The sequence below is a fragment of the Schistocerca cancellata genome, chromosome 1 (genome assembly GCF_023864275.1).
Source record: "Schistocerca cancellata isolate TAMUIC-IGC-003103 chromosome 1, iqSchCanc2.1, whole genome shotgun sequence".
In the NCBI taxonomy this organism is placed as follows: domain Eukaryota; kingdom Metazoa; phylum Arthropoda; class Insecta; order Orthoptera; family Acrididae; genus Schistocerca; species Schistocerca cancellata.
Genome location: NC_064626.1, coordinates 63,690,841 through 63,704,461, shown reverse-complemented (window position 1 = coordinate 63,704,461; position 13,621 = coordinate 63,690,841). Strand labels below are relative to the sequence as shown.

Below are 13,621 nucleotides of genomic sequence, written 5' to 3'. Positions count from 1 at the left end.
CCTGGATGGACAAGAGCAACAACAACATGGGAAGGATAGATTGCTACTCACCATATTAGAGGAGGTATTGAGTCGCAGACAGGCACTTCAGAAAGAACGAAATAAATATTCAGCTTGCAGACAAAGTTATTCGTCAGAAATAAAGAACTCGCACCCATTTACATATTCAGAACATAATAAAATTTGACATTACCTGTGATTGCTTAAGCACTGTAGTCCAATGATGGCAATTTTCACAGGTCAAGGTGTGGCTGGGGAATGCAGTGCTGCCAGTGCCAACTGACAGTTGCATTGTGGGCATAGAGAGACTTTGTGATTGGAGAAAGTGTATATTGTGCAAATTATATGTCTTGCATGCTTTTGTAGAATTGTCGCCTACCACCATCGTTAGCCATGACAGCTCACAACAAATGGAATCAAAATTCACTAAATAACTCGCTATGATCACATTTATGCTCACAGTGGCAGCTACAACATTCACAGGGGAGCACTCGGTACACTGCTGAACATTCATTGGCTGTTGGATAATGGGTGACATCAAGTGCGTTTAATGAACCTAAACTGAACCACCAAGTGCATTTAATGAGCCTAAACTCAGCTGCCGTCATTGTTGACTCCAACTGTAGGAATATGAGTGCCCCAGTGTCAACAATTTTGTGACTGTGCACTGTGCAAAAGTGAATGCCAAACTTTCATACTTCTGTGATAAATTCCCTTTTGTGACAACATTATGTGTTTGGGGAAGTATCTGAAAAGAGTAAATTATATTTCAAAATGAATATTGGTTACCTTTTTGGAACCATTGGTTATAGAAAAAAATACTGTAGGAAAACTTATTTTCGATAGACAGCTAGCTAGGTCTTGGGGCCCATACACAGGCAGATAATTCTGCCAGCAGATAATTCTGTAACCATAGTCAGTAAGACCTGTCTGTTGATAAAACTGATAAATTGTTGTTATTGCAATATCTTTAAAGCATATCTTCTCCAACTATAATTATCACTTGACAGACCAGACATTATACTCTAACTGATCCTCTTTATAGTTAAAAGTTTTGACAGAATTTTTTGAGTCAGTCCATTTGAACAGTGGTGTGACTTTATTTGCATATTAAAGTTTATGTACTTCGGTTGTTATGTGTTCTATGTCATCTGTCTAAAACAAAGACTGTATGAACAGCAGACGTTGTGACAATATATTCAAATAATGTACAGCAGTTTTCACTAATTTCGAAACACATCCTTGCTTCATTCTTCTTTAGTAACATTTTGTTCTGTTGCACTAAATAAAGTGAAAAGAAAAGTATACTATTACTGCAAAACATGCAAACGGTGTTGTAATTTTCTGTTATTACTGTGATAAAATATTGGAATACATAAAATTCTATTTAACTTTTTGATGAACTTTGAAAGAATGTGTTTTATTTTCATGTTCTTGAACCGAAAGAAAGATCTCTGATGCCACATATAACCAAATTTCCTACAATAGAAGGTAGTTATTGTAAAGCATTTCTATTGACAAAATTATGGAATGAAACAAAGTATTGTGTGTTTTTAACATATTGCTTTTCATTACTCTTCAACTGTTTTGTTCATATGTTTGTTATTAGTGAAATTAGTTGTCGTCGTAATCATGTGAATCTCTTATATTGTGGTGTTGTAACAGACTGTTCAGAGTATGGCAACAGAACCAAATCATTTGTTGATGTGGCAACTGAAACTTGTAACAGCACAAGGAATCAGTCGTGCAAGCTGGCGCCAGGGGCAGTCTGTGCTGCCACTAGTTTCGTCGGACATGGCCTTGTCTGTAATTCAGAGAGTTTTACAGATACTGGATTCATGGGAAACAGGTAAGCAGCACAGTGAATCGGGTTATAATTTCATATATTAATATTCTGTAAACCTATTATAAGGTTAAAGAAACATTTTTCCAAATACAGTAAGGGAAAAATTTTATTTTATTCTATGTTATCTTGCAAATTTGATTTCTGTGTCTTGGTTCTAATTTGTTATTGTGTGAGGTGTGATTGGAAAGTTTTAAGAATGGGCTTCTAATTGTACAGTGGTGGTACTTACATGCTACTGTGATGCGTCTCCTTCAAAATAGTCCCCTTCTGACTCAACACACTGACTCCAACAGTGTTTCCACTGTTGGAAACATTCCTGGAATTTTTTTTCCTGATGTGTGTTAAGGACACTCCCTGTATTTGCCTGGATGTCTTCAATCGAGTCAAATCGCTACCCTTTCAGTGAAAATTTCAGTTTAGGAAACAGGTAGAAGTCTGAAAAACCAAATCAGGGGAATATGGTGCTTCAGGAAGCACAGGAATTTTGAATTTGGTCAAAAATTCAATGATGGAGAAGGCACATGAGCTGGAGCATTGTCATGGTGTAGCACCCAACCCCTGTCTTTCCACAGTGGACCTTTTCATGCAAACACTCAAGGACACATTTGTAGTATTCCTGGTTAATTGTCTGTCCTCCAGAGGTAAATTCATTATGCATAATTACCCAGTAGAATCGAAAAAAATCACCAACATTGTCTTCACCTTCGACCGACCTTGCTGTGCTTTCTTCGGTTGTGGTGAACTTGGAGCCTTCCACTGCAAAGACTGCACTTTGGTTTCAGGATCACATCCATATGCCCACAGTTTGTCAGCTGTAATTACCATATTTAACACATCTGCATCATTTTTAGTCCAATTAACCTGTTCTTGGCACACTTCAAGTCGGTTTTGTCTTTGGTCACTTGACAACACTTTTGGAATGAATTTTGCGGACTTTCAGGACATGTTCCGATCTTCAGATAAAATTGACCAAACTGCGTAGCAACTTAAATTAAGTTCATCAGCCAATTCCCTAATTGTAAGTCTATGATAAGAGTGCACTAAGTCACGAACTTTCACAACATTTTCATTCGTTTTTGAGGTGGAAGGACAGCCGGACCGTGGTTCATCTTCAAATGATTTGCAGACATTCTTAAACCTGTTGAACCAGACAGAAACATTTGACTGGCTCATACAATTATCTCCAAAGCTGTTTTTAATAGTTCATAAGTCTGCGAAGCTGATTTCCCGGTTTTAAAACAAAATTTAACACAAACTCGTTGCTCTGTTTTTACGTCCAATTTCACGCAGACAGAATCCAGCAACAAGCCGTAACAGACCTGCACTCAACTAGCTGCCACAATGAACTGAATAAGGGAAATGCAGTTTCCTGTCAGAGGGCATTGGAGAACAAGACAATGACTCACTCCCCACTCTCCCGAGTACCTGCCCACCAAACCAGTAAGCAGTAGCGGATCCATTCTTAAAACTTTCCAATCACACCTCGTATGTATTAATGTGCTCAATATTAACATTTTGTAGTTAGGTAAGTGTAAAACTGAACTCGTATCCATAAAATGTAAGTAACTGTGTTGTTGTCTTAGATCCGAAGGCTGATTTAATGGAAATCTCCTCACTAACATGTCCTGCGCAAGTTTTCCATCTCTGTGTAGCTACTGCAACATACGTGCATCCCTTGAGCTGGCTTACTGTAGTCGCCCTCTTTAATTTCTACCTCCTACACTCCAACAATTCCCAAACTGACTATCCCTCGATGCCTCAGGATGTCCTATTAACTGCCTCCTCGTTTTTCAGATTATGCATACATTTCTTTTCACTCCAGTTTGATTTAGCACCTGTTCATTAGTAGTCCAATTTACCCACTAAATCTTCAGCATTTTTCCTTAGCAACCCGTTTCAAAAGCTTATTTTGTTGTCTTGTCTGTATTGGTTAGTGTCAAATGCTTCACTCCAGATAGAAAAGACTTCTTAACCAATAATTTTTTATATTACATGAGAATGAGTTTCTCTTTGTCAGAAATTCAACAATGGAAAGTCCAGCATTGAATAACAACAATGTTATGAAAAGGTTAGATTGCTACTCACCTTATAGACGAGATGTTGGGTCGCAGACAGACACGAACAACTTGTGTGTGTTAGTTGTGTTTGCGTGAGTATGTGTGTGTGTGTGTGTGTGTGTCTATTGTTGACAAAGGCCACTGGGCGAAGGCTTTAAGTGTGAAAATCTTTTTGTTGTGCCTATCTGCAACTCAGCACCTCCACTAAATGGTGACTGGCAACTTCCCTCCTCATAATATTGTTACATTCCATCCTAAATTTTCCATTGTTTGACAACAAAAAGAGTGGTAGACATTTAAGCTTTTGGCCAAAATGCCCTCTTACCATGACAAAAGACAAGCACACACATTCACACAAACATAACTCACAAACGCAACCACTGTCTCTGGCTGCTGAAGCCAGAGTACATACAGCAACTGCGACTGGAGCAACAATGTGGTGTAGGAGGTGAGGTTAAGCAGGAGGCCGGAGGCCTGGCGCAGGGAGGGCAAAGGATAGCAGGGTAGAGGTGGAGGAAGGTGTGGTGCTGCTTGTGGGATGTACAGGAAAGTGGTGGGGACAGAGTAGGGCTGCTGGGTGCAGTCAGGAGGCTTAGGAGGGGAGGGGAAGGGCAGCGGAAAAGGAGAGAAGTAAAGAAAATGGAGTGAGAGTGGAAAGGGGATAGGTTTGTGGGGGACAGGGACTAGTGAAAGTTGAGGTCAAGGGGGGTTTATGCAATCAAATGTAGGATGTATTTCAGAGAGTGTTTCTACCTATGCAGTTCAGAAAATCTGAAGTTGGTAGGCAGAATCCAGATGGCACAGGCTGTGAAGCAGTCATTGAAGTGGAGAATGTTGGGTGGGCAGCATATTAAACAACTGGGTGGTCCATTTGTCTCTTGGCTACAGTTTGTTAGTGGCTTTTCATGTGGGCAAACTATACTTTCAGCCTGGTTCATAGATGGACAGCAGAATACCACTGCGCGAGGGTGAGAACGATAGTGGGTAGGATGTTCATGTCAGACCATGGCAAGAAGTAGGTAAAACTTTGCCAGAGAATGTGATTCAGTTAATCCGGTCATGAGTGGTATCTAGTGACAAGGGGAGTGCTCCTTCGTGGACATACAGTGTATGTGGAAGGTTTTAGGTGACTGGAGAGACAAGACACAAGAGATCTGTTTCTTTACAAGGTTTTTAGGGTAATTTCTGCCTGTGAAGGCATCACTGCGTATATTTGGAGGGGGACTGCCCATTGCTACAGGTATGACGACCAAGGGTGGCTAGACTGTATGGAAAGGACTTCTTGGTATGGAATGGGTGCCAGCTGTCAAAGTGGAAGTATTGCTGATGGTTGGTGGGTTTGATATAGACAGAGGCACTGATGTGGCCTTGAGGTGGAGGTCAACATTGAGGATGGCGGCTTGTAGGGTTGAGGAAGACCAAGTGAATGAATGGATGCGAAGGTGTGGAGGTTCTGGAAGAATGTGGATAGGGTGCCCTTCCTTGTTTCAGGTCACGAAGTAGTCGACATTGAATCTGAACTAGGTAAAGGGTTTGGGTAAAGGAACAGGAACTGTGGAGAAAAGGTAGAAGAAATGGTTGTGTCTTTTGTATAGGAGGATAGGTTGCAGATAATAGGCTGAAGTTAATGATGCGCAAAAGCAGAGATTTTTTCAGTGAGGACACAGAACCGGCCACAACGGGGTGTCCTGGGTAGTTGGGTTTATGGAGTTAAGAAAGAGGGAGAACGTAGGAATGCGGGAAGTGGTACGGGTGAGGAGAGAGAGAGAGAGAGACAGGGAAGAAATTCTGAGATGGGCCGAAGGATTTGAGGAGGGTGTATAGATTCCATTGGATTTCTGAAATTGGGTCAGTGTGGCAGGGTTTGTAGATGGGCAAATCTGACAGCTGGTGGAGTCTCTTGGCCAGGTAATCTCTCTAATTCAAAACTACAGTGTCTTTGTTGGCAGGTAGGATTGTGTGGTTGGGATCAGCTTTTAGGTGGTGGGTAGCTGTTCTTTCTGTGGCTGTAAGGTTGCCTAATGCTCCCTTTATAACTCTCAACAACCTTTGGTTCTTCCAACTTATGCAGGTCCCTTCTCCTTAATTTCGTACCTTTCTGTAATTTCTTCAGTTTTAATATGCACTTTGTAAACAGTAAACTATGGTCCGAGTTCATGTCTGTTCTGTTAAACGTGTTGCAGTTTAAAATCTAGTTTCCAAATCTCTTTCTTACCATTATATAATCTACCTGAAACGTTGCTATGTCTCCAGATCTCTTCCACATATACAGCCCCTTTGCGTGCTTTGTAAACCAGGTGTTTTCAGTAATTAAATCGTGCTCTGTGCAGCACACTGGGGTCTGAAGCTTTGTGTTTCATTTCTTTTCTGAAGTCTGTGTTCTCCTCCTTCTCTTCCTTTCCATATGTTACATAAAATCTCCCATGACAATTAACTTTTTGTCTTTTAAAGAACTGAATAATTTCTTTTTTTTTTTCACAGTACAATATTTCAGACTCTTCATCATCTGTGCTAGTAGGTATACACGGTGAGTCACTAACTATTGCCACCAAGAATAACTCCGAAAGTATGATAGGAGCTGAAAAGTTTGTGGGACAAAAGTTGCATGGGACAATGGGGCCATAATATGACGTTTGTTTTATGTTGCTAGGTGGAGTCCCTTCAGAGATATGAAGTAAACCTTCCTTTTTTTTTTTTTCTTTTTTTAAAATGGGATACAATAGTTTGGTACTTATTTTCTAGTAGCAGATATCATGACAAATCCAATGATATGATATGTAACAGTAAGGTCTTTGAAGGTCACAAAGGTGGCATGAAAGTCCATTTACAGGTGTTCAAGGTGATGACCATTGGTATCAATGTAGTGCTGCAATCTTCTTATCATGGGTTGAGTGGTATTCCGTATCACATTGGCACTTATCGAAGCACTTGCTCTGACAATTTTCTCTCGTATGCATTTAGGTGTAGCTGGAACATATTTATAAAAAATGTCTTTTACGAATCTCCACAAGAAAAAATCCAGAGGCATCAAGTCTGGCGAACGAGCCGGCCAAGACGCATCTCCTCCGTGTCCAATCCAATGATTTGGGAGTTGATTCTGCAACTCACTTCTAGCCATCAGTGTGAAATGTGCAGGACGCCCATCGTGTTGATACCACATTCTGTTCCTTGTTCCTAAAGGTATTTCTTCCAATAACAGACCGAATGTTTTGTGCAGGAATGTGGTATATCTCCTACCATTAAGATTTCCTTCAATGAAACAGGTGCCTATAATTCTGTCCTAGAGAACCCCACACCATACATTCACCGACCACAGTTTTTGGTGTGCAACTTGCCACTGCCAATATGGATTTTCAGTTGCCCAGTAATGCGTGGTATGCAAATTAGCATTTCCATGGTTCGTGAATGTAGCCTCATCACTAAATAAACTCAAAATAATAACTGTGTCATCCCTCTGACTCTGAAGTTGAGCCCATTGGCAGAATTCAATGCGATGCATACAATCCGTACCAGTTAATTCTTGGTGGAAACTGATATGGTAAGGATGATATTTATGGTGATGCAGAACATGAAAAGCACTACTCTGGCTCACGCCAGATTCCCTTGCAATTTGACGCAAACTAACACAAGGATCTTGAAACACAGTGGCAAGAATGCCAATTTCTGTTTCCTTGTTAGTAACTTTCCTTTGCCGGATATGTTTCCGATGTGTTAAAGATCCAGTTGTTCTCAGAGTATCATACACATATTTAAATGTAGATGTGTAGGGTGAATACGTTGAGGATATCTTTCAGCATATAAGTCTCTAGCTCTCCTGAATTTTGTTGGCATTCTGTAAATGAGGAGCATATTGACTTGTTTTTCAAAGGAATACATCATTCACATTCGCTTGATTCGACAATACTAGTCTTACCATTCCTTTTAGTGTTGTATTACGAAACTGTCGAATGTTGTTTACATGTCAATGGCACGTTAGATGGATATATCATATTCAGCGAATATTTACTGTGTGTGCGATATACGAGTGAGAGAAAATTGTGAGCATTGTAACATTACATGAGTATGTCCTATATAGTCGGATCTACTTTGCGTTTCATGAGTGTAGGGGAGTCAAAACCAGTAGTGACCGATGCAGTCATATCAACTTCAGATTATTTTTATAATGTCATTCATTTCTAAATTTTATTGATTATTTACAGAGTAAAGAATTTAATTATGTACAACATTTAATAGATAATGAGTTTTAGTGAGATAGATATAAATATGTTTTGACATAGCAAATCACCTTGTTGCATTATGCATAATGTTTTCTCTTTGTTAAAAAACAACAACAACAACAACAACAACAACTTCCGTGTTGCTAGAGTGCGCGATCAAGTAGTCGTCAAGTGCGGATCTATTGTAACTTTCATGAATGGGCATAGAATTGTTAATTTACAATCCGCAGTTGATTTAAAAATTATTCTAGGGAACAATGGCCCAACTTTGGTGCAAACAAATCGCACATGAATCCTCAAATATCAGCGCGGAGTTTAAGATATGCGGCTGGATATCGGGCATTATCATGGCGTGTAAGCCTGCTTTTGGTCTTCTACCTGCCTCATCCTGTGCTGAATACCTTTGGAGTGCTTTATGCAGTACCTCCTTCTGTCACTCTAAGATCTGTCACTACTGAGACAAGAATTACTGTAGGTGTGAAAATTAATGTCTCACTGTGAAACTTTTCTGCAAATTTAAGGTTATTATAATCTACAGAGATGTAAAGATGTTTTGTCTTCAATAGTTTATGTCGAATTGTGGGAACCTATTCCAAAAGCTACTAACTGCTATAGCCGCATGTTGCCGGATATCGGTGCACACATCAGCGAACAGTCGAGAAACGATGATGATGCAAGATGGGAAGACCATATGCGTTTGGGACTCAAACCCAAGCTAGGGTCGAGCAGCAGGGTAGATGAACAGCAGATCCGACACAACAAGAGCGAGACAATCTTAGGGTGCAACAAAGTGTGACAGACCCTCAACACAATGCTGTCAACAGATCAAGTACAACCAAAGTCCAAACCGAGACCAGAGAGAAAAAACCAAAATCAAAGCAAAGTCATCAGTGAGTAGTCAGTAATGCAGTGGAGATAGAAAGCGAACGCTATCGGTTGAAGTACATGACTGCATATTGACCGAGACACTGATGTGAACAATGCACACCCCCATCATCACAATCTTTTGAACACTATCTTAGTGGAGCATTGAATGAGATGTATGGAATGGCCTTCATAATCTCTAGATCTCTGCTGCATTGAGAATGCATGGACCATTCTGAAATGAGTGATATGCAATCGTCCTGTCTATTAAAAATGGTACAGGGTGTCAAAGAGGCTCTTGTAGAGGAACTGCACAATATCATCACTGTTTTCCCAGCATAGCACTTGCTCTTCTCATAACACACCATATTAATTACTTGGAAGAAAATACAGTATTTGTACCCATTTTATTCTGTAACTTCAGTTTTTATATGAATTTGCAACCCTGTGTCTCATTATTTCAGAGCATCATGTTTTCCAAGTTTCATTATCCTTTATTTGTAATATTGATATGAAAAATAAGTGCAACAAATGATTTATAATTGTCATGGCACACAATTTCAATTGTTTTATAATTGTCATTACACACAATTTCAAGCATTTGTCCTATTCACCCAATTGATTTATCTTAAGAAAGTAAATAACAGAAGATATCATTTTTAAATTTGAACATTTTTGGTGAGGCTTTACTGTGAATGTTATTAAATGGAACAACAAGTTTATTGTTACCAGTCACAATTTATTTATTTCTGTGTTGTGTTTCAGAGGTTTAAATCTCCATTGTTATGTGGGTTAATGCTATGTGTATGTGTTGTGTTACAACTTTAGGCTAACCTGTGGCATTGTGTAGTAGAAGAAGTCAAAAACAAAACATTATTCCAGTACATGGCTCACAGTTATGTGGAGGTTCTCACAGAGCGAAGTGGAATTAACCTACTTGTTCTCATACCACTTGTGATGTTAATTATGTTTTTCCTTTCCTGATATATTTTATTTGATAGTAAATCCACAATAGTTACACAAAATAGCTAATTCCTTATTCATGCAGTATTTCAGTAAAATTTATTATTCACTGGATAGTTTCAAACTTCTGATCATAATAATACATTTGGTTCCTAATAGAAACATTTTATTTTGTGGAATACTTAGAAACCAGTTGAGGGTGAAATTTTTATGAGCATATAGTAGCTTATTTTTAAATTTTACAGTTCATTTGAAAGCCCTCATTCTCCACTTTTCAACAAATGTTTGGATTTTCCCAAAAACTTCACATTTCAAAACTTATTCATATTCAAGATTTTGGTGGGTGTTTTAAAGTTTTCCAATCGTAAATTGTGGTTATTACCAAAACTCAGTACCCTAGTTTCAGAATCCTGAATTTTCTTATGTCAAAACTGTCTTCATTCATTAAAATAACATGTCTGTTAATTATTCAAGTTAGAAAAGTTCACTTTCTCCATACTTTTAGGCGGGCATTGGGAACCCTCATGTTTCTTAAAATCAACCTTATAAAGTATAGAAGTACCTATTATTTTTGCAATTTTCTGTTTATCCAGGGTGTAGTTGAAAGAAATTACATCATTGTCTATCATGTACTTCAAATTTCATGTTTTTATGTCATTATTTAATATGTAATAAGTGTGGTTTTTATCATTTTGTGATTTCTGTTTTTTACATGTCTCTGTAAATAGGCATGGCTTACTGCCAGTCTCTGCATGGCTACCAAAACATAAACGTCATGTTACAGGTCCATTGGAAGCTATCATTCAAGTTCATAATGATCATGTAATTTGCAGTTTATGTTCAACAGTCATTACGTTAATGTCTTGTAGGCAGCCTTTATTTAGCAATCAGAATGTACAGTCTGTGGTGAATTTTGTAGATTAATGTGTTAGTCTGCCACCAGAGAACTTTGTTATTTGGTGCTTATTAGTGTAATCTAACCTTACTTGAATATTTAGCTTTCTGTTTGTTACAAAGATGATCATCAAAGAGACAACATTCTGTGGAAATAAATATGAAAGATCAAAAACCAGTTACTGCATTGTGGTGTACATTACTTAATATATTTTGTCAAATGTCTTAACTGTTGGGAGATAATCAACAGTGAGAGACAACTGTGGCTTAGTAAAGCTACAAGGTCTTTGATTGATTGAAAGAATGAACAAAAATACAAATATAAAAGTAAGAATAAATCCAGCGGTCACAGGTGCTTTATTCTGTTGTGTTACATCAAATACCCAATCACACTTTGTAAACATTGAGGGCAGCATTCCTTTCACCCCGGACCCATCGACGCACACACCCCCTCCCCCCCCCCCTCCAGAACTCCTCTCTCTCTCTCTCTGTCTCTGTCTCTCTCTCTCTCTCTCTCTCTCTCTCTCTCTCACACACACACACACACACACACACACACATTGTCAATGTAACATGATAATAATAAGTAAAATAATGGTATGTTGTGTGTATATATACAGGGTATCCCAGAAATGATGCAACAGGCACTGATGCATTGTAGAGAATGTCTTGAGGAACAAATCAAGGATAGGAAACCATGCCCAGAATCATCATCCAATGACACTACAGAGTGTTGGGAGTTATATAGGTGCCAGCATCTGCCACAAGGCCACCCCTTGAACAGCAAACATGACTTTGTACGCTGACGGACCATAGGCGGAACATCTTGCGATATTGTTTGTTATTCAGCTATTGTGACTGATTGTCACAATTGCCAGTGGAGAAAATGGATCTAGCTGCTGCATGGCAAGGACTTGTCTCTTATGAATGTGATGTTCTGTTGCATCGATGGATGACAGTTTCGGATATGTGTTTCCATCTGATGTTTATTTTTCTTATGGAACACTTTAAAATCCACAGTGTTCTTCGGTATATAAGGGGGGAAAAGAAACTGCAGGTAGAAACCAGTGTCTGAAACCATCATCCACAGAGACACGTGTCTCTGGCCTCGATTTGTTCTTGAAGGCACTCTCAACAATCACTAGAAGTTTGTCGCAACATTTGTGTGACACCCTGTATATAAAAAACATCCATACTGGTTTGAGACTTGTTGTAAAATAGTGTTTTGGTTTTTTATATGCTCATTGCACTAGATCCTAGATGCCATCTTTGCTCCCTTCAGTGATCACAAAGTGTGATTACGCATGTGATGAAAACCATGACAAAATAAAGAGCCTGTGACCGCTAGAAGTATTTTTACTTTCACATTTATATTTTTGTTCATTCTTTCAAGCAAAGACTATGAGCCACAAACTGAAATAGTATTTTGTTTTTGCCTACTTCTTCATCTTCTACTTCTAGACAGTGCCACAGGTTACCCTACAGTCATAGTAATAATCCACATGTGAGGGTCAGTCAAAAATTAATACCTCCTTTTTTTCTCCTTAAATAAAGTTTGTTAAGTGAAAAATTTGTATTTGCCACATTCCATGGGTTCTTCTCTAATCCACTGCAGTAGTAACTTTCTGTGTCAACAGATGCCAGTACTACAGTTGCATGCAAACTAACTGACAGGCTTTTGTGATAGAAATATTGAGTGCAGAATGTGAAACACCCATTTGTATTTATGAAGGACTGAAAAATGTGTACGGTGATGCAACAGTGGATATTAGCACTTACATGATGGGTTCATCACTGTAACGAAGCTGAAGGGCAAACTCAGTTTTCTGATGAAATGCAGAGCAATAAGCCGATGACTGCAAGGACTACACACAACATTCAGTGAGTCAGTGACATTATTTGTGGTGACCGCCGGGTGACTGCAGATGATTTGTATTGCATTACCTCCCTCAATGAAGGCAGTTTGATGATGACTATTCGACAACTGGGATACTCAAAAGTTTAAGCAGCTTGGGTACCAATAATGTTTAACGACTAGAATAAAGAGGCAAGGAAACAACTGCCTCCCCACTCTTGCACCGCAGCACTTCTGTTTGGAGGGAAGGAGTTTCTGGAAAAATTGTGATCAGAGACTAAATGGGTTCATTTTTTTTTAAGCAGAATCAAAGAGGTAGTCAGTGGAATGGCATCATAGAAACTCAATGAAGAGGAAAAAAGTTCAAAAGCACATGATTTGCAGGACTAGTTATGGCTATAGTGTTCTGGGATGCAGAGGGTGTGATTATAGTTGATGTTTTGGACCAGAAATGCACAATAAATTCTGTACAATAAGTCGTAACTCTCAAACAGTGTGAAGCATTTCTTCAGCAAATTCACCCAATAAAGGCTGTGGCAGATGTTCGTCTTTTGCATGACAATGCAAAACCACACACCAGTTGTCACATCACTGAAGAGACTGTGGACATGTGGAAATTGGATGGGAAGTCTTGCCTCATCCCCAATGCAGCCCTGATTTGGCATCATCAGGCTTCTATCTGTTCAGGCCACTAAATGAACATTAATATGGTATTAACTTTGAAAGTGAGGAGTCCATGTGGGGGTCAGGGATTTTCACCTGCCTCGAGATGACTGGGTGTTTGTGTTGTCCTCCTCATTTCATCATCATCCCGGAAAGTGGCGAATTTGGACTGAGCAAAGATTGGGTAACTGTACGGGCGCTGATAACCACGCAGTTGAGCGCCCCACAAACCAAACATCATCATCATCATCATCGAGTCCAT

The 13,621-nt window shown here is 39.1% G+C and overlaps 1 protein-coding gene across 2 annotated transcripts in view; it reads left to right on the top strand.

Annotated features, from left to right (window-relative positions):
- The window catches only part of LOC126164949 (anaphase-promoting complex subunit 1), a 361,025-nt gene that overhangs the window by 330,141 nt on the left and 17,263 nt on the right, over positions 1-13,621 (top strand). For both annotated transcript variants that reach the window (XM_049920281.1, XM_049920280.1), the window contains exon 32: positions 1,666-1,849. In XM_049920281.1, the coding sequence (XP_049776238.1) occupies positions 1,666-1,849 (184 nt within the window). The remainder of the gene's footprint in view (positions 1-1,665; positions 1,850-13,621) is intronic.